The following is a 21,127-nucleotide window of genomic DNA, read 5'->3' as shown; positions in this document are numbered from 1 at the left end:
CAGCAAGCCGAAGCTGCGGAGGCGAGCATTAGTGCCTGCGCTTTGATACGCAAGGGCTAAGGGGCTGCTTTGCCCGTAGCGCCGGAGCAGATGCGGAGCAAGATTCGATAAATTCGGAATATCGTTATTCGAAATTCAAAAAATGGTGAATAAATAAAAATTGTAAAACAACAATTGTCGAAATAAGTAATTGCCAAAATACAAGTTTGTCACGTTTTTAGGGTTCCGTAGCCAAATGGCAAAAAACGGAACCCTTATAGATTCGTCATGTCTGTCTGTCTGTCCGTCTGTCTGTCCGTCCGTATGTCACAGCCACTTTTCTCCGAAACTATAAGAACTATACTGTTGAAACTTGGTAAGTAGATGTATTCTGTGAACCGCATTAAGATTTTCACACAAAAATAGAAAAAAAAACAATAATTTTTTGGGGTTCCCCATACTTCGAACTGAAACTCAAAAATTTTTTTTTCATCAAACCCATACGTGTGGGGTATCTATGGATAGGTCTTCAAAAATGATATTGAGGTTTCTAATATCATTTTTTTCTAAACTGAATAGTTTGCGCGAGAGACACTTCCAAAGTGGTAAAATGTGTGTCCCCCCCCCTGTAACTTCTAAAATAAGAGAATGATAAAACTAAAAAAAATATACGATGTACATTACCATGTAAACTTCCACCGAAAATTGGTTTGAACGAGATCTAGTAAGTAGTTTTTTTTAATACGTCATAAATCGCCTAAATACGGAACCCTTCATGGGCGAGTCCGACTCGCACTTGGCCGCTTTTTTTTATAATTGTTACGTTTGTCATGTTTTGTTATGGTTTTTGTGTTCTTTGGCAACTAATAATTTAGAGTAATTGAAATTTGGTAAAATAAATGTTGCCAAAGTAAGGAAATGTCAAAATATGTTTTTGCATATCGTTCTCTTGGGTAATATTTATATGCGACTTGTTTAGTTGGGAAATGATTAGTTGGCTTTTATATTTTTGGTATAGATTGTTTGGGATATGAAAATCTGGCAAAAAAGTTTTGGTAATCCATTAGTAACCCCCACCAAAACATTTTCATGTAAGATGTTGCCAAGACCAAGGCTCGCAATGTCAAAAAGTTATCAGATCTCATGTAGAGCCAAGCTTCTAACTCTACAAGCCCTACTTCACAAACCCGTACCGATTAAATGTAGTAATTGAAGATCAGTGTTTTATAAGTTGGTAGTAGTAGGTTCATGTTAGAAGTCTGCTTTTGCACAGGTTCCAGTAACGTGATTTTGTACGTGAAGGTACGATCTGACGACACTGTTACTGATGCGAGTAACTATTCTGATCCGTATAGGTAGGGAGGGGCGTATAACATCGAGCTCGCACGAGGCCCGCCACACATTCTAATCGTTATGTAACGCGCTCGCAGTTACCTAAATTATCGTCATACGTATAACCCCTATGCGGGCAGCCGGGCACTCATACTGATAGTGATAGCCAATCAAATTAGATCCACAAAAGCGTTTTGAGGAATTAATTCCCAGCAAGCCGGAAATCGTTTTAAAGCCTTCATTTGGTCCTAAATGCGTGTAACCCGGGTTTGCTCAATCCCGGAGGAGATGTCTCTAATATGCATAAAACAGCTTGTAAAAATATAAATACACAATAGACCATGTAATATATGTACATTACATTTAGCACGTCATACAATAACAGATTGAAAAATTATATTAATAATATGTCAGACATTTATTTTTCAAAATTAATTTACTAAACTCTTTTATAAGACTACACAGGTTTTATTTTTTCAATAATGTCTTGAAGTCCTTATGTGGTAAAGTAGTTATAATCTGTAGGAAGTAGGTTGTATAAATAAAGTTTGATAGAATTTCCTTGCTTGTATAATCTCTTGGTTCTTGATTTATGGCATACATAGCTGTTCTTTATTCCTATTTCTTATAAAATAAGACTTAAAACCAGAAAACTATGTTAAAACTTAAAAGTTATATTAGACTTCAGTTTCTTAGTACCTATTATTAGATGTGATTTGCCTTTTCTACTGAACTCCACTTTACTTCGATTTTATTAATCATTTTAGGTGTTTGCTGCTGTCTATGAAAAAACCGGCCAAGTGCGAGTCGGACTCGCGCACGGAGGGTTCCGCACCATCAACAAAAAATAGAGCAAAACAAGCAAAAAAACGGTCACCCATCCAAGTACTGACCTCGCCCGACGTTGCTTAACTTCGGTCAAAAATCACGTTTGTTGTATGGGAGCCCCACTTAAATCTATATTTTATTCTGTTTTTAGTATTTGTTGTTATAGCAGCAACAGAAATACATCATCTGTGAAAATTTCAACTGTCTAGCTAGCACGGTTCGTGAGATACAGCCTGGTGACAGACGGACGGACGGACGGACGGACGGACGGACGGACAGACGGACGGACGGACGGACGGACGGACAGCGAAGTCTTAGTAATAGGGTCCCGTTTTTACCCTTTGGGTACGGAACCCTAAAAAGGTTGAAACTGAACTACGTCGCGTTTTGTAATATCGGCCTTTGAATTTTAAGACCCTGGTGCACAAACAAAATACTGTTTTGGTAACCTTTACAATAACTTGTATTTGTTTATATTTTGTTATGGACGGTATCTACGCATTTTTTGTAAAGCCACTGAAAGCGAAAGTTAGGACAATACCCCAAAATTTCGGTATTGTAATGATTTCGGATGGAGTTACAATTGTTTACGAGCTTGAGGTAGCTGTATAATATACCTACCTAAATATTTAACTTAAATACCTAATATCTGGGAGACATACAAAAACTCAAAAATTAGCGTTTTCCCAGAGATAAGACCTAGCTAGATCGATTTTTCGCCCCCGAAAACCCCTTTATACCAAATTTCATCGAAATCGTTAGAGCCGTTTCTGAGATCCCCGAAATATATATATATATAAATAAATAAATAAATAAACAAGAATTGCTCGTTTAAAGGTATTAGATATAAACGACTGGATCGGTAGTTTGAAATACAATGAGCAAATAAAATTATGGATTAGCTAGTAATGATTTTTGCGAAGCAGACGTAGTTTGCATTAACATTTGCTCAAGGTGACCGCTCGGCTGTCGCGGCTGACTGAGCATCGGTTAGAAACTACAGGCATTTATGTAAGTACTAGCGACATACGGCGTTTTGGATGTTTATTTACTCTAGTTACTCTTGCACTAACACAACTTGCATATAGGTAGATATATTACTATAAGCAAAGTAAGTTCACCTTTACAAAAACAAGTTACGTCATCTATTTTTGACCCTAAAATCATCCAAAAATCATGTTTCGAATGACCCCATTTGTTCAACCCAATTTGAAATGACGTAACGGATCAGACTACGCGTCAAAAGTGTCTACCATTTCCATAATAACATTAATAACTTAACAAAAAGAGCTTGGCACCGACTTCAAACGTATCAGTAGTTAGTTAAGCCCTTGCTACACGGTCGCCGACAAGCCTTCTAACCGTCTGACCTTGGTCAGTTTTGGTCAAATTTTGTTGGAAACAACTGTCTACACGGTCCGGGACGGACCAAGGCCACGCGGTCTGAAGGCTTGTCGGCGACCGTGTAGCAAGGGCTTTAGTATGTAGTTAAGGCATATAAGACAGAATGATGTTTCAGTTGTCTCAGCCCCCATAGGTATTTATTTATTTACAGTTGGGTCAACTATTTCAACTTAATCGGTACAGTATTTTAAGAGCAAAAAGTTGAAACAGACAGACACGACTGACACGAGTGATCTTATAGGGTTGCGTTTTTATTCCATGTGAGGCACGGAGCCTTAAAACATAAAATATAACAGATATATTTCATTGTTCTGTTTAGTTTAGTGTACCGCGCATAGGGTTACCAGACGCCAGGAATTTTCCTGACTAGTCAGGAATTTTGGCCGTTTGTCAGGAATGCGGCCGGAATACGAAAATGTCAGGAATTTTAGTGAATTAACAATATGTACCTAAAAAGGTACTTTATTCAAATTTACTTATCAACAGTGATCGGCACGGATAGTGCCACACCGCGGGATTCCGAACAAAAATCTTAAATGGACATGCATGGAACGACTCAAATGCCGCGATCTTGTTTGAAAAAGTAATTCTATTGAGTGTCATTTAAAAAAAAGAATTATTTGAGTTTTTGAATAAGATTTCTATTCGGAAACCCGTGGTGTCGCGCCGTCCGTGCCGATCACTGCTTACCAAGCATACCTACATACACTGTTAGAAAAAATCGGGATTTTTACATAAAAGTGAGGGCAACTTTCGTACCTACATAGATATCGCATACGGCTAGACCCCCCGACGCCCGCCGATACGAGCGTCAGGATTTTTTTTTGCAAATCAGGAAATTCCAAATTTGGATCTGGTAACCCTAGCCGCGCACATCCAAAAAAATATTCTAATCAGGTTATTTTTTACAGACGAAGAATCGATGCATATCGTCGGCGACAGAACGAGTGCGTCCCTCGCTTTGACCAGTCATTCACGGGCGCCTGCGAGCAACAGAACCTCGAGACGAGCGCGCTGCAGAAGCGTTTCCTCGAGGGCAAGGCCAAGAGGCAGGCCAAGAAGAGCGACCGCAAGCCCGACCTGCCCGCTATCAGCGGGAACCTGCATAGTAGCGTGCATGTGGTATGTGGATTGTTATGTAGATACAACTATGAATAAGTCCTGCCTGATGTTGGTTGCGTGTCACCTCGAGATTCTCGAGTACCGTAAAAGTTAACTATTCCTCATTGACGTCCCCATATTTAACGATAATCAGTTCAAAGATAGTGTGTGGGGCAGTACAGCCTACTGTTATACCTACAGATGCGTCTACGCCTTTCTTTCGCCCGTCTCGTGTCTCGTACGGCCCGAATTTAATTCGTGTTTAGTTTCGCAATAGCTTCGGAGATTAGAGGGCATACCGCGAACACTGAAGTTCGTAAATTGCGGCCATCTTTCTCTTTTACTCCAATTAAGACGTAATTAAAGTGACAGAGGAAGATGCCCGCAATTTGCGAACTTCGGTGTTCGCGGTGGGCCCTCTGATTAGCAGGCGCGTTATTCGCGCGTATTAACCTTATTGCCTAGGTAATAAGGTTGACGTCATTTTGGCTAAAATACCAATATCTCAGTTCTGCAATGGAATTCCGATTGGTGCCCATAGAAAAAAATGAAGTACATAGAAATACCTATCTATTACCTTACTCTAATTTCTGTTGGCGTTGGGTCCAGGCTCCATACAAAGTTGCCCATGGTCCAATTTGTATGTCTTCAATTAGGTACACGAATTATTTGAATGGGTGACGTTCGCCGCCGCATTACTGTCGCGATTATGATTCAATCCATCATTCCGTTCATTTTATCAAGGAAATTGACAGATACAGCGCCCGCGTCAAGGCCGCAGCAGTTATTGTTCTCGAACTTTGTTCCCGGACATAATTTCCTATGAATATATTTTTGTCTGACGTGATTCTTGTTTTGCATTGTACAAATAATTGCAAGCTTACCAGCTCTACTTGGCTATGTGATTATCTCTGTTGTTTCGAGAATCTTTCCTCGTAAACAACTTCGCGTAGCGTAACTGAAAAGGCTTATGAACAGTGGACGGAGGCCATACACCGATTGTTCTGGTTGAGCAGTTGAATCACCGTGGACACATTTAACTGACCCTTTGTGAACCTTACGTCAACGAGATAAGGTCTATCAATGGCGAGCTAGGTAAGTGTTTTGTTGTTTGTATTGTTTGAGTTCTCGTGCGACACGTGCGCGGGCTACCTTAGTAATTAACAATGGCGCAGCACGTGCCGCGTGCCGCGCGGCAGCGCCGGGCGCGACCGCGGTCCCGCCCGGATGCGACAACGTCAATTGACTTGACCCCATGAGGCCACCCGTCCTGTTCGCATTCAATACGTAGTGCTAAATGTAATTACAATTGCGTTAAGTCGATAAGAGTTCATTGTGATTGAAGTTATTTGTTTAATTTCATGAAAGTAAAGAATAATATACCATAACATGATAGAGATAATCTCATTAAATAACTTCATGCACGTACACACCAGCAATCGTCTAATTAGATACCTACTCTTACTGTACGGGCCTACCTCTGTTATTGAAAATAAAAATAAATCCAGGGAATACACTGCCTTATGCAGTAAACAGTTAATGGAAAAAACAGGTTAATTATAACCCTTTTATCTTATCTTTATTTATTTAAAGACTGAAAATAGTCATGTACCTACCTAGATGACGAAATTACCACCAGTGGCAAATTTGGACGTGGCTGACGACTTCGCACTTTAAGTGGGGATTGATCATTGACGGACAAAACACAACTAAATAGCAGTTGGAACAATGTTGCCAGCACCAAAAATATTATAGGTACATATGTGATTCGGGATTACGGGGCACTTTTTGTCCCTTTTTTTTGTTGACGGAGTGGTAAAATGTGTTACGCTTCCCCCGGCCTGGGGAGCCATTGGGGGATATGTGGGACTCCCTCCTGCAGCCGTCCTCTCCTGTTGAGAGGGGGAGAGGAGGTAAAGCCACTCCGGCGTCACCCTTCTTACCGTTTTGAAGGAGCCATGGGATGCCTGGGATTCTACCGTGACTCCTTCCGGTGACCCTGGCTTATCTTTCGCCAGAGTACCCACAACGATGGAAAGGAGAGTCAGAGACGCTTGACCCTCCGCCAATCGTGTAGCGCCGTGTAGTGCGGGCCCCCACAGCCCGCTGGCCCTGCTAGGGGTTTAGGCGGGCGGCAAATTGGACCCGTCTTCTTCCCCGCCGTCTGCGTCGGTTCGGGTGCGCGTCAGCCCTGCTCTCACGCTCCCTTTCCGCGGTTTCCTTCTGTGAAATGACGGTCTCACAGAAGGAGCTAGGCAACTGCTTTCCATTTCCTTTCGCTGCCCAACATACTCGCTATGACGTTGCGCAGCGAAAGGTTTCCTAATTCAAGAGCCGCAGTCATGGTGCGACGCTCTACGGCCCAACGACTGCATTCTTCAAGCGTGTGTTGGGCCGTGTCATCCGGCGCGCCGGCTGGCGGCCATCTACGTTAGGCAGCAGTCGACCCAGAGCCGAGGCGGCACCCTCTATTCGGGAAGCTAATTGTAAGAATAAGAAGTGCTCCTCGAAATTCCAATTTTTATCCAGGATGATACCTAGGTATTTGATGCGGGGCATTACCCCGATTACCCGGACCATCTCGCCGCTCACAGGGATGGCGGCCTCTCTTCCCGAAGAGCACTTTTTGTCCCTGTTTCAACTCACCCCAACGTACCTTAACTGACTTTCTAAATGCTGCTCACTCGCTGTTATCTAATCATCACTACAATTACTCTTAATACTTCTAAGTTTGTTTTTGTTAAATCTACGGTATCAATCACCTAATTGATAGACTGTAAGTGTTGCTAATGTGACGAAATATTACCCAGTCACCGGAACCAACAAGTGGCGCAAATAGAATTGACAAACCCCGCAAAATTTTTAATAGTCGTTATTCAGTGAAACTCCCAAAAACGGCAATGGAGTAACTATAATAACGTTGCCTAATGAAATACGCACTCCCAACCAGTGCGCAATTTGTCCAGAGTAATGGGCGATTAAGCGCGTCTAGTATTTTATTTATACGGGTATGGTACAGGGATCTAGTCAACGTATCGATTACACTCACTAGGTAGGGCCAAGGACTTGCGCGCACCACTTTCAGACGAGTAACATGTTAAAAGCCGTTCTAATGTAGGTACAATCCATCTATATCCAAAACACAACAAAACGCTCGCCTTTACGCCCTAGATATTAAGAATCCGTTTAAGAAATGTCAACAAGTTACTTTGTTTAAATTAGGAACATGTCGCCGACTGTTTGTATAGTATGCATCTCGCGGCGACTGCAACTTTACCTGGCGAAGGTCGGAATGCTCTTTCCTGCCGCATGACTCGTCCATCTTATCATCGCGTAAGTGCATCCCTCTCTCAAAAATACATCAGTATCCACGTGTGCCTTGCACTTCGTGAGTTTTCGCGGTCGGTAGCTATTACTACTTACGGCCGCTGAAGTAAAAGTAATGGAAGGGTACTGAAGTGTAACCCACTAAGAATCAGGTGTCATTTGACCTCCGACCGTCATTAGTTACGAATCTGTAATTATACTAGGAACGAGTTCACATTTTAGTTTAGACTGATGGTTTTGCCAATAGACAGTTGTTTTAGACTGGTAGTTGTCTGCGTACTTAGGGCCGGTCCGCGGTTATGCAAACGTGAGCTGCGCGAGTTTCACAACCGAACGCCTCGCATTGTCTCGCGCCGCTCACCGCGACGACCTCCGCGCCGTTTTCTGAATCTGCTCTCTGACACCATTTTATAAATCTTATTTCAGTGTTTGCTCCAGGTAACTACTTATACCTACTTTGATTTTGTTAAGTAATTAAATAAGGTTTATACATGTGTTTTGAAGTCAAGATACAAAGTCAAGGTATAAAGCACGTTATAAATATTCAGTCTGCTGTCGTGTCATAGACGCAACTGATTTTTAAATATTCGCTAAAAGCGTTTTAGGAAATGAGGCGACCCAGTACCACAAGTTTTTAGCGTACCCGTAGGTATGTACTCGTAACTAGCAATGTAACTAAGCTTTCACGTAGCGTGCGCTCCATATAATGGCTCGATCTACCAGCGGCGAAGCTCTCCTAGTATGCCTTGACTTTAATTTTAAGATGCTTATCCTTAAAGCATTTGTAGAGCAATAGCCGTAGCTCCATGCCATTTTATCATCTTACACACATATGCCATAGGCCAAGAAATGCCAAATTATAAATTAAAATAAAAAACAGTGCCTACAAGAGGCCGATGATTGATAGAAAAAGGTAAATAAGTATTATCTGTTCCTCCCGGGCTAATGACAGTAAACACAATCGTCGGCATGCTCCCATGCATCATAAGAGCCGAGCGTGCCGGACCGGTCAAGAATCATTTACCTGCTTTATCTAACCTTCTTGTCTGTTTCTTTACCATCAGTCGAACTTTGTCATTAGTACATAATGCTTTGATAAAGATAAATAACGCTATTAACGCTTGCAGCAAACTATCCCTTGCATTAATTTTATTACTAAAATTAGTATAGGTAGTATAGGTACTTGATAACAATGTCCGGCAACGTAACGTAAACATAATTGTTATCGCAGCGGTACCTCCGTAACGTCCATAACCCAATTGCGTGATGTGATCTAAGGCAGACTATAAACTGTAAGTTTGTACAGTCAGCTACAAAATTACATACACTAGTACGCGCCAGCAGCGCAAACCAGAGGAGACGAGTTCGATTTCCGGCTCTTTCTTCAAACTGTTCAAAATTTCCCCTCGGATGGGTTGTTTACGTAAAACCACTGCCTTCGCCAATCCTTGCCAAGAACTGACATACATTTTACACTAGGATGCAAGCGGTTAAGCGGTAAGATGAATAACGTGCTCAAACTTACCTTCACACTGTCTAAATTGTAAAAAATCATGCACGTTTCTTGTGTGAGGAGCCACCATTCTTTTTTTTCACACTACGTGAACTTCTAGCTTATTTCTATATTACATAATGTATAGGATTTATCGGCCTGTCGATTAAGTATATCGGTATCGTTACATCGCTAAGTTCTATATGTTATGTTGTGGACGTAGTGTTTGCAGTTCCAGAAGCGTTGTTTTTATATATAAGTACCTATATTTTACGTAGTGTATGTATAGGTATAGAATACACTTAACTACGATGTGTTGTGCGCACGTGATTAATCCGCCAAGGTCCCGCTGCACAGTATTGTTTGCGGTTACTTAGGCCCACATGTAGCGCAGAGGTTGAAAGTACATTCCAGCACAACGACTCTCTACGTATTACTCATTTTCGTTATGTACCTACTGTTTAAGTGGTTGCATTTGTGGGTTGCATTGCATGTGTTGTAAACTAACGTGCAATGCAAATCTTATTAATATTGATTTTAATGTGTATTCCGACACTTTAACAAATACGCCTGTACTACTTTGCTCCAACCTATAACCGCTATTATACACTATTTTATACTACAACCGCTCATGTTCATCCCTAGAATTCTATTGTTAATTTATATGTCTTATTATGACACCATGGCATATTTATTGCGTCTAATGAGACTATACTTAGGGCCTTTGCACTAACCACAATAAGCAGAATAATCAACGTCACGTCACTCAGCATCAGCAGTGAACTATGTAACTTTCGATACAAAAATTAGCGAACACCTTAACGATGACAGATGGTTTGGTGCAAGCGACTATTATAGTGTTAGTGTTTTCTTGCAGTCAGGATTAGGACCGTGCACTTGTTTGCTATTGCCATGATCTTAGTATATTAAAAAAATGCGAAAGAAAAGCTAATAGAAATTATCTAGTTTTCACTGGTGGAAATCGTTACTCACGCATCAATGTATCTACAACGACACTGACTTGTGAAATCCAACATTCGTAGTCTGAAAGCGTTAACTTTGATAGTGACGACACAAATCATTAAATCCATGCAATTACGTTCACTGGATAAAAGTCTAGCATTTGCTTTAGTTACCTACAGAACCCATTATAACAAACTATTTTCAAAACAACAATATAGCACACTTTATTATTTTCCAGTGGTTAGGATAATTTCGAGAAAATTTGTTCTTCACACAGCCGACTCGCTACGACTGCTGGTCTGATGTATATAGATATTCTTATGTGTATCCTGTACTGTATAATTATTTTTTACAAATTGGCGGTAAATGTGGTGGTAGAGGGTATATACGTTTTGATAATTAGTGCATATTAATTAACACTTGTCTTTTGTTACAGCAACAAAAATTCGGTTGCGGCGATTACGAACCGCCGGCGAAACTGCAATGCAGCGGTCTCGGCGGCGCCGGCGAGGCGCTCACCAAGTTCTCGGTGGAGATCGTGCAGCAGCTCGAGTTCACCACCTCCGCCGCCGACTCGCAGCCGCAGCAGATCTCCACCAACGTGACGGTCAAGGCCCTCGCCAACGCCGTCAAGACGTCCAACTCGCCGCCCCCGCAGGCCCCGCCGCGCGTGCCCACGCCGCTCGACTGCGACCGCGAGTGCAAAGCCGAGTGCAAATCAGAAGTCGCCGAGGACGAATTCGTCGGCCTAGACGAATGCGCTGCAGCCTTAGAGCGCGATGCCGCCTCCGCGTTCCCCGGGCTGGCCGAGCTGATCGGGGAAGACGACGGCGACGATACTTTCGAAGATCTCATTACTGAAATTGCCGAGTATCCAGAGTTTATGAAAGATTTCGATCTGGACGGAAGCAGATTCAACGGGCTGGGCAGCATGGAGCCTCCGGAAGGCGAGCCCGCGCCGCGGTACGGCGGCACGAGCGGCGAGATGTCGCCAGCCGCGCAGACGCTAAAGCACATGGCGGAGCAGCACCAGCAGGCGGCGGGCGGCGACTGGCGCTACCGCGGGTACAGCGCGGGCGGCGGCCCGAGCGCCGGCCCCGGCGCCGGCGGCTACCGCCCGCGGCCTTCGCTCGACCACCTACACATGTCGCAGCATCAGCAGCTCCATCTCTCGCAACCTCATCATAATCTTCAGGTACGTAACAGATATTACTTCGTCATATTTTTGCATGTGCCCATGTAACATTGTGCGTGCTATTTAACTTAATGTTAAATATTAACATGTTGCTATATGTGAGATCCTACAATTGGCTCTGTGTCACTATTGATGTTGTTATTAGCATAGTTATAGCTGTTGGTTCTCCATGTAAATAAAATAAATAAATAAATAAATCAATAAATATTCAAAGCGCTATCAAAAATGACAGTGGGTGGTACATTCCCTATTTCTACACTGAAATCGGTAAAGTAAAACTAACTATTAAATGCAACAGTGTCACTCATCACTAATAAAATTTATCACCTATTTTTAAAATGTGATGGGACGGGATATACCCCTACTTTCTACTCAGACGGTTGCTTTTCCAGGCTATACATACTGGCACAACCAAGCAAATATATATCTTTTCTACAGACAAACACAATGGCTTTCGTTTCAATTTGAAATGCAGATTAGCAATATGCACAATGACCGAGGAGTAACCGGCGAGAGCGGCCAATTGAAGCCAAATCACTCGGTTCTATAATATTATCGAACTGAATAGCATTCCAGTAATATGAGCTCATTATGGTGTGTGCGATACAAGAGAATTATGCCAATTGTTTAAAATTCACCGGAAAACGTTTCAAAAGCGTGCCGCTTACGCGCCAAAATTTTTATCCCTTTTTGCGGTGGTAATTTGGCTGGACGTTGTTAATTTAGTATTAAAGTGCTAATAAGAGTCATTTTCCACGTGAACCCTGGTCCCTAGGTGGTTAAAGTAATTGGAAGTCTTCTTTATTGGGTATTTCGTGACGTGAAAGGACATAAAAAACATGGGAGTCTGGTGTGGTATCGACCGGGCAGGCGGTGCGCGCGCCACGGCGCGAGGCAGGCTCCCGCCGTGCCGCCGCCCTAAGCAAGTAAGCTTCTCTCTGACACGATGAACCTAAGGATGATATATTTTTAATTAGTATATATTATTATTATTATTTTACATTTTATAATTAGGTGTAGTTTTTTTATAAATACAGAAGTTAATTCGCACCTTTGCATTAATAAAACCTGTAACATTCCAATTGGCGCATTCTATTTGGATTTAATCTAAACTGAATGCTAACTGTAACGCAATAAGAACCAAATTAATCTTAGCAGATAAACTAAGCAGGCCGCATTCAGCTACAACCAACTTAATTATAATTCAATTTGTTTGCCAGTGCATCGCGCTCTTTTTATACATCGTCCTAATTGACTCACAATCCTACGCGATCTTCCATCACGCGACTATGACTGTACAATGTACGTATAGTCATAGTCGCGTATGCATGCATATGTATAGTTGTATACTATACATATGCAATATGCATATTTTCGCGATGATTCGCGTGCATTAATCAGGGCACTACGGAGATTAGTGTATTTAATCTCGTAGTAATCGTAATGAACGAATTCCCGTCGTTTGATCGTACGATCGTAGACGTTAACGCAAGCGGGTGTGATACCATTCCATTTTATATTCTATAAGTAAACATATCATTTGAGTAGGTATAAACACTCTGATGTATTTTATTTTCGTATTTACTTTGGTTAACAAGACAGATAAATAACAATTGGAAATAAAACAATGATTAAATTTGCAACATTGTCGTTGAATTGCGTACGATTCGCGCACAATAAAACACGAGCAGGTGTAATTGTTGTTGTACAGTTGCGTGCTGTGCGGTGCGATGTTCTGTTTGTGGGCGCGCAGATGTGTGGCGCCCACATGTTTGTCTTTCGAGCCCCTTGCGACCTAAGTTCAAGTTCCATTGCCATTGTACTATTTACGACCAACACCACTTCAGAACACAGTTTATAGTAACAAGCATTTTTTGAATAGAAATCGAGGAGTACAATATAACTTTATTTTTGTTTGCAATAGTACAACTAAACACAATCAAACATGTTCTTTTCGTGTAGACTTCAACTGAAAAGTATACCATTTCAAACAAAAAAGCGGCCAAGTGCGAGTCGGACTCGCCCATGAAGGGTTCCGTATTCAGGGGATTTATGACGTATTTAAAAAAAACTACTTACTAGATCTCGTTCAAACCAATTTTCGGTGGAAGTTTGCATGGTAATGTACATCATATATTTTTTTTAGTTTTATCATTCTCTTATTTTAGAAGTTACAGGGGGGGACACACACACACATTTTACCACTTTGGAAGTGTCTCTCGCGCAAACTATTCAGTTTAGAAAAAAATGATATTAGAAACCTCAATATCATTTTTGAAGACCTATCCATAGATACCCCACACGTATGGGTTTGATGAAAAAATTTTTTTTGAGTTTCAGTTCACAGTATGGGGAACCCTCAAAATTTATTGTTTTATTACACGACTGCCCAAACAAAAAGAGTGTATTGTTTTCAGCGTTCATGTTTGTATGTATATATTTATGTATTTATGTGAGTTTCTTTATTCCACGATAACTTCAGAATGCCTCAACCGATTTAGATGTATGATATATCGTTAGAATCCTTACGTCATCCCGGGTGACATAGGCTATGTGACGTCATTACAAAATCGATATGGCGGACTTAATACGCCAAATTACGCAACCTTAAGAAAAAAATATCTTGCAAACCTATCGAGTAGGTTATCAAAATGTAGAGCTTTGAAAGACGAGTAATAATATATATGCAACATGTTGGTTTAAATCTAATTTTAGGAAAGTAAGAATTTTCAAAATATGTTAAGAAAAGCAAATCCCATGAAACCAAATATTATTATTGAATTGGATATTAAAAGGAAGGTTTTGACCGCCGATTATAAAAAAACATAATATAGTACATATTACATTATACTACTTAAAGTTTTTAACACATGTTTTAAAAGCCGCCAATACCTATGTTCCAAATTGCGCTAATGGAATCGAAATGTGTACAAATAACTTATATTTATTAATCGATACGATTGTAGAGTCCGTCTAAGCTAACTGCACCGACTTTGACAGAAAAAAGTGTGAAAGTGTCATTAATAACCAATTTTTTCAAAGGCCAAAGGCCGAGCTTCATGGGTACATGAAGGCCCGGAGCGTAAGACAGACCCGGTGCGCGCTTTATACAAAATCCCCAAGTATTCTAATTGCAAAGGCCGAAAGCCGAGCTCCTCGCAGGGCCGAAGGACTGGAGCGTAAGGCAGGTGCGTCGAGCTCCGCGTAGGGCCGTAAGGCCCGGAGCGTAAGCCAGGTGCGTGCTTTTTGTAAGTTCCCCAAGTTTCTTAATTGCGAAGGCCGAAGGCCGAGCCCCGCGTAGGGCCAAAGGCCCGGAGCGTAAGCCAGGTGCGTGCTTTTTGGAACTTCCCCAAGTTTCTTAATTGCAAAGGCCGAAGGCCAAAGCTCCAATTAGGGGCCGATGGCTCGAAGCTTCCAAGAGAGGATCGTTTCCACGTAAGCTCGCGTCCATGCTTACTAGTTCTTCAAACACAGAAAAAATATTATAAGTATCTAAATGATAAAGGCCGAAGACCAAGCTCCACAAAGGGTCGAAGGAACTTTTACAGCTCGCTATAAGCCCACATATTTTATGTTTTTACTATTAACCTAAATCGCAGTAATATCTATCAGATGCCACAACTTTCGCTCAAATCGGTTGATTAACTGATGAGGAGGTAATCACGTAAATAAACCTCCATGAGTGTTACTTTAGATCCGAATAAATCAGCGCCATCTGTACCAGCATTAGGTACATGCAATTCTGAGTATAGCATAATTTCTAAAATCACATTTCCTAAGTACGAAATTCCTAAAACAGAACATCGAAAATCAAAATGTCTAATATACGAAATTCCTAAAGACGCATGTCCTAATACAGTTTTAATCGAACGATCTCATTTTCGAAAATCAATATTCCTTTGTACACAATACCTAAGGACAATACTTTGAAAGTCAATATGTCTAGTGCTCAAAATAGCTACGTTCAAAAAGCCTAATGACAATATATTGAAAATCAATATTTCCGAGAACATTTCCTTCTTACCCTAAGTTGACGGAGCCCCGCTACGCGGGGCTCCTATTTCCGGGCGGTTTGCCCTTCGGGCATCTGAAGCTACCTAACGAACCTAACCTATCTACCTATTGATTTAGTTTAGTGTGACGTCCGTGAAAACAGTACACTTTGGGGGAAAAGCGTAGGGAGGTAGGTAGGTTAGGTTCGTTAGGTAGCTTCAGATGCCCGAAGGGCAAACCACCCAGAAATAGGAGCCCTGCGAAGCGGGGCTCCGTCTAGTTAAGTTGTAAAGGAAGTTTTTTGAAAATAAAGTTGCGTACGTTTGACTCTTTAAGCTAAGGTCAGCTAAACGTAGGACAAATGTCTTAGAAATTTCGCAGTTTATACATTTTAAACTTAGGTCAACTGAACGTAGGAAAAAGATCGTTAGTATTTTCGTGCACTAGCAGTATTGTATTTTAGACATTTAAATAGTAGGTTGATTAACCTGTATCTTTAGGAATTTCGTATATTAGACATTTTGATTTTCGATGTTCTGTCTTTAGGAATTTCGTACTTAGGAAATTTGATTTTAGAAATTATGTTACATAACCGTTAGTTTGTATGATCACTAAAATGTATAAAATAAAAATAATTAATAAAAAATTAAAAAACACGACTGCAGTTTAATTAAGCGAACTGAAAGGCTAAAAATAATTTTAGTTATATTAGTTACTCAACTTAATTAATGTAAATTAGAATATAAGTGTTCAGACAGGGTCATAAACAGCAAATGCAAAAGTTTAGGCTCGTTTAGGATCGTGACTGTACCTGTATATTTTATTTTGATTGCAGTCGGGGACCTTTTAAATGGGAAAATTTTAATACATCAAGGTCCCCGACTGCAATTGAAATAAAATATACAGGTACAGTCACGATCTTAAATGAGCCTAAGCTTTTGCATTTGCTGTTTATGACCCTGTCTGAACACTTATATTCTAATTTACATTAATTAAGTTGAGTAACTAATATAACTAAAATTATTTTTAGCTTTTCAGTTCGCTTAATTAAACTGCAGTCGTGTTTTTTAATTTTTTATTAATTATTTTTATTTTCTATTTTTGTGTGAAAATCTTAATGCGGTTCACAGAATACCAAGTTTCAACAGTATAGTTCTTGTAGTTTCGGAAAAAAGTGGCTGTGACATACGGACGGACAGACAGACGGACAGACGGACGGACAGACAGACAGACAGACAGACATGACGAATCTATAAGGGTTCCGTTTTTTGCCATTTGGCTACGGAACCCTAAAAAGACTTTCCAAATTGGTCCAACCGTCTTCGAGAAATCGGGGAAGATACAACAAATAAATTTTGAAGTTTGGTAAAAATGTAAAGCTAATTTTAAGTTTGTTACGTTAAGCGTCAAGACTATCGTAACTTTTAAAGTATAATTTTGATAGTATGTAGTTGCTACACAGCGCTGTAGCACCGAATCGGAATAATGTTTCGGTGTGTACCTCTCGCCTCGGCATGTGTGTAGAGAACACGTGTGCAATGCAGGAAGCAATTGGGCCGGGAGTACGCACTTTTTGTTCCAGCTCGACACTCATAGTGTCATCGCGCTGTCTCGCCCTTGGAGCTCGGCTTTATCTGGTCTCCCGACAGTTTAGATTAATTTATTTCTCATTGAAAATGTACATTATATTTTACATGTCAAAATAAAATGCATTCACAAAAACATCGTCGCAACACGATATCAATAATGATAGTTAACAATCAAATTCAATAAAAAAAAATGTCCGCATTTAAATAATCAAAAGAAATGAAACAGTAAAAAGTCATTGTGTATAAAACCACTTTCTATAAATAGAAAGAGTAAACAGTAAAAAAAAAATATGGGTACTTAATATTTACATTATACACAAATGTTTCGACTATCTTATTTGAAATATTTGAATTATCATATCTTAAAAAAAATTTAGTGAAACAAATATTTTGGGTTATGTAGGTAAAACAAATTTACCTTGTTTTATATTAAAACAAATTTACCTATGTTTACCGAATTTTGTTTCGTACACATTTCTACGAAATAAAATACACTGTTTTACCGTCAAACCGTCATGCATGCTGATTGCTGACATGTCTTAACGCTTATAAGGAAAGTTGATTATTACTATTATTAGTTAATCTTTGCCTAACGGATACAATTAGACAGTATACTACGTAATATTGGCTGAAGTGCAAAGTTCAATACCCAGGGTTGGCCATGTGTAGGGTTCTAGGGATCTAAATGGTGCTGGGGCGGGTGCGTTGGCGTTCTCGGTCCTCGCGTGGGCGTAGCTCGATACACGTGGGCACGTCGCCGGTCTAAATGTGCCATAACCCGTAATAGGTAGACGATTGAAACATACGAATTTTGAACATAGGTACCTACATAAACTCGGTGACATATAAACCGGCCAAGCGTGAGTTTTTCTTAAGGAAAAAATCTAAAAATTGTAAAACATTGTTGGTGTACGAAACCTCTGGGAGTGTAGATGACGAAAGGGTTCTATAAGGTTCATGAAAAACGTCATTTCCGTCCGTCTGGCTGTCCGTATGTTTTTAAAGCCATTTTACTCGAAAACTATAAAGTATATTTTAATGAAATTTGGAACATACATATATGTATTTAGTGAGAAAATTAAAAAGTAAAAATAAAAAAAAGCATGGGACCCACCCATACATTTCCGTAATTGAATCAATTGAATGTATGTAAAACGGGTAGCGGTGCTCAATGCCAGTAGCCATGCGAGACGTCCTAAACCGTGGTCTGGTCGATATTGCCGTGGTCTTGCCATACCAGACCATCCATACTATCCATCCATACATTTTTGCTGCGTTAAATGCACATTTAGGTAAGTATAAATAAAATAAGGGAACGAAATTGTTCCAAGCAGTCGCGTTCAAATGTCATACGTGGGCGAGAGACGCCTTGAGGGCGATCGATTTCTATCATTGGAAATTGCGATCGTCTTACATTTTTCTCCAAAAAACACTGCCCTGTGACAAGAAGCTCCCGCAATAGCTAGTTATAAATAGGCTCAGTAAATGAACACGTTACGTTAGTTAACGAGGTCTGCGTTCAAATGTCATGGGCGGGCGGCATCAGAGGGCGGTCGATTTCCTGCGAGACCCCGTCCGTCCTAACGCATCGACCTTATCTGCTTTAGGTACTCGTATCTGTTTTTATTTAAAACCATATCAGTACCAGTAGGTTACCTATTAGTTATTGTAATGGATACTACATTAGAAAAAGAGAAAAGTACAACGTTATTCCTCAAGTTACTGCACGATTGAATGACAAAAATCAGTTGGGGCGTCAGATTCAGAGCACACGGCCGGGGTCAAAATTCTTTTTGTTGTCCTGTTTTTTGTTCCCAAAAAATGTGACGGAGTGGAGCTTTTTGTATGGGAAAAAATTTAGTTTTTATTATTTATTTATTTGATAAAATGTTGATAAAAGACAAATAGAAGCGTGGCAGAGCGGTGACAAACATGACAATGAATATAATTTTGACCCTGCGTTTTTACGTCAGTGATTTTATGTCTCCAGGCATCCATCTCGGCATTTTCAATCCTTATACATATATCGATTTCTTTATCCTACCAGTTCGTGAAGGACACTATGTGGCTTAGAATAGATATGTTATAGGATATTAGTAGATTTATTGCAAAATAACCAAATTAATACGTAATGTCCTTAATTCCTTATACATAATTCACTTTTAGGTACTCAGTTTTCGAATAGCAATTAAACATAATATAAATTCGATGGCACTACACTAGCTAATCGTCTGTACGTATTTTGAAGCGGACCGGTCTCTTTCGTTTCACACGGGAGCGATCCTTACCTGCCGGGTGATTGCAATCCTCGGGTCATTTGAAGCGATGTGTGATCAGATAAGGTGCCGTTAGGTTGTCTGGCTTCACAATGCTCCGCTTCTACCGCTCGCCTCAACATAGAGCGCGCGTCACAAAAATCGCGGGTGACGCGGGAGCGGGGCGGAGCGCCCGAACAGGTTTCTCGTGTCGCTGGGCGCATCACCGCCTGTCGACGGAGACTCAATCTGTCACACCTGTGATCTACAAGCCATAAACCATGTATATATATTTTAACGCATAATTACATTACTCCATTCATTCGACAAAAATATTATTTTGTATAATGTAAGAAGCCGAATACATTATGTCTCCATTGTTGTAATGTGACGTACGTATATTTATTGTGCTATCACTATGGCGGAATTTATTTGCCGATTCATCGCAATCTCCTACGTCTGTTATCAATAGGTATACGAGGTAAAGATAATGCAATGGTAAACTATGGAATTTTATTCAGTTAGGTGTTTAAAGTTTGTAGGTATATTATATGTACAATAAAATTATGTTAGGGAATTTGACAAACATCGTTAATATTTTATGTATATGTAGGAGAATTATGTAGTTTGTTAAAAAGAAACCACTTTAAGAAATATATAAACTATAGTAAACCGTAAAACAATTAGTAGTATGTATTTATTACACACATATACATACAAATACATAAATACATCAGATTTTTTTTTAATTTAATTGAAGCATGGGATACTTTAAAAGGAATTAATATCACCACCCCTAAACTTGTAGATACATGCATTTTAATATAAACTTCAAACAGTTTGTTTACCTTAGCCATTAAAAATACAAAATATCAACGTATCAATTGATAACAACTGGGGACTCAGGGGACTTATTCGTCTCATCAGAATAACCGGTCGTAAAACACTTTAAAAACACCCATTTTCCAATAAGTACATACTATTACCTACGCAATTGGTACTTACAGCTTACAGGTTGTGCGATTTGTCTTAATTTATAATGAGGGTACTGATTGTTAATTTTGTTTTGAGAGTATTACGAGTATGTGTGCTGTAAGTGTTGTCTAATGTTATTAAATACCTACGCGCAACATCCTTTAACCCAATGGATCAGTCTTTCTCTAACATCATGTGAAAGAGATATTTTTTCATTCTATTCCATTTTAGTACCACTTCATTTAATTATTATTAATTTTACTTTTAAGAGAAGCTTAAGTAACTAAATTACTAGTTATAGGATCTTTTGAAGCCAACTCTGAGTAAAAAACATTTTTTGATAACTGCAACAAGTGCTACATGGGGTTAGCGTGTCAGTGTCGTTTGCCGCGACTTGCCCTGAGCAGTTGAGGGTAGAAGTGCCCATTTAATAATGTCTTTTTTTGTGTCAGGTTTCCGCGGCTCAGCACATGCAGGTGAGCGGCGCGGGCAGCGGGCACGTGTCCGTGGCGGCGCAGCAGGGCATGTACGCCAACTTCCAACACCAACAGCCCACCTCGCAGCACCACCAAGGTAAGCAGACAATCCGTGTGCATTCTAACCAATGTAGCATGTATTTAAGTACATACCGCTTCGCAGGTCATCATTTCGCCATTTGGTGATTAACACAATCTCATGTCACCTAACCATATTC

General features: G+C 40.3%; 1 protein-coding gene across 1 annotated transcript in view; it reads left to right on the top strand.

Annotated features, from left to right (window-relative positions):
• LOC134662462 (neurogenic protein mastermind-like) overlaps positions 1–21,127 on the top strand; it is a 41,497-nt gene that overhangs the window by 13,000 nt on the left and 7,370 nt on the right. Inside the window, exons 2-4 of the mRNA XM_063518692.1 lie at positions 4,455–4,665; positions 10,863–11,621; positions 20,886–21,006. Coding sequence (XP_063374762.1) covers positions 4,455–4,665; positions 10,863–11,621; positions 20,886–21,006 — 1,091 coding nt within the window. The remainder of the gene's footprint in view (positions 1–4,454; positions 4,666–10,862; positions 11,622–20,885; positions 21,007–21,127) is intronic.

The sequence above is a fragment of the Cydia amplana genome, chromosome 3, assembly GCF_948474715.1.
Source record: "Cydia amplana chromosome 3, ilCydAmpl1.1, whole genome shotgun sequence".
In the NCBI taxonomy this organism is placed as follows: domain Eukaryota; kingdom Metazoa; phylum Arthropoda; class Insecta; order Lepidoptera; family Tortricidae; genus Cydia; species Cydia amplana.
This window is presented reverse-complemented; position numbering and strand designations above follow the sequence as displayed.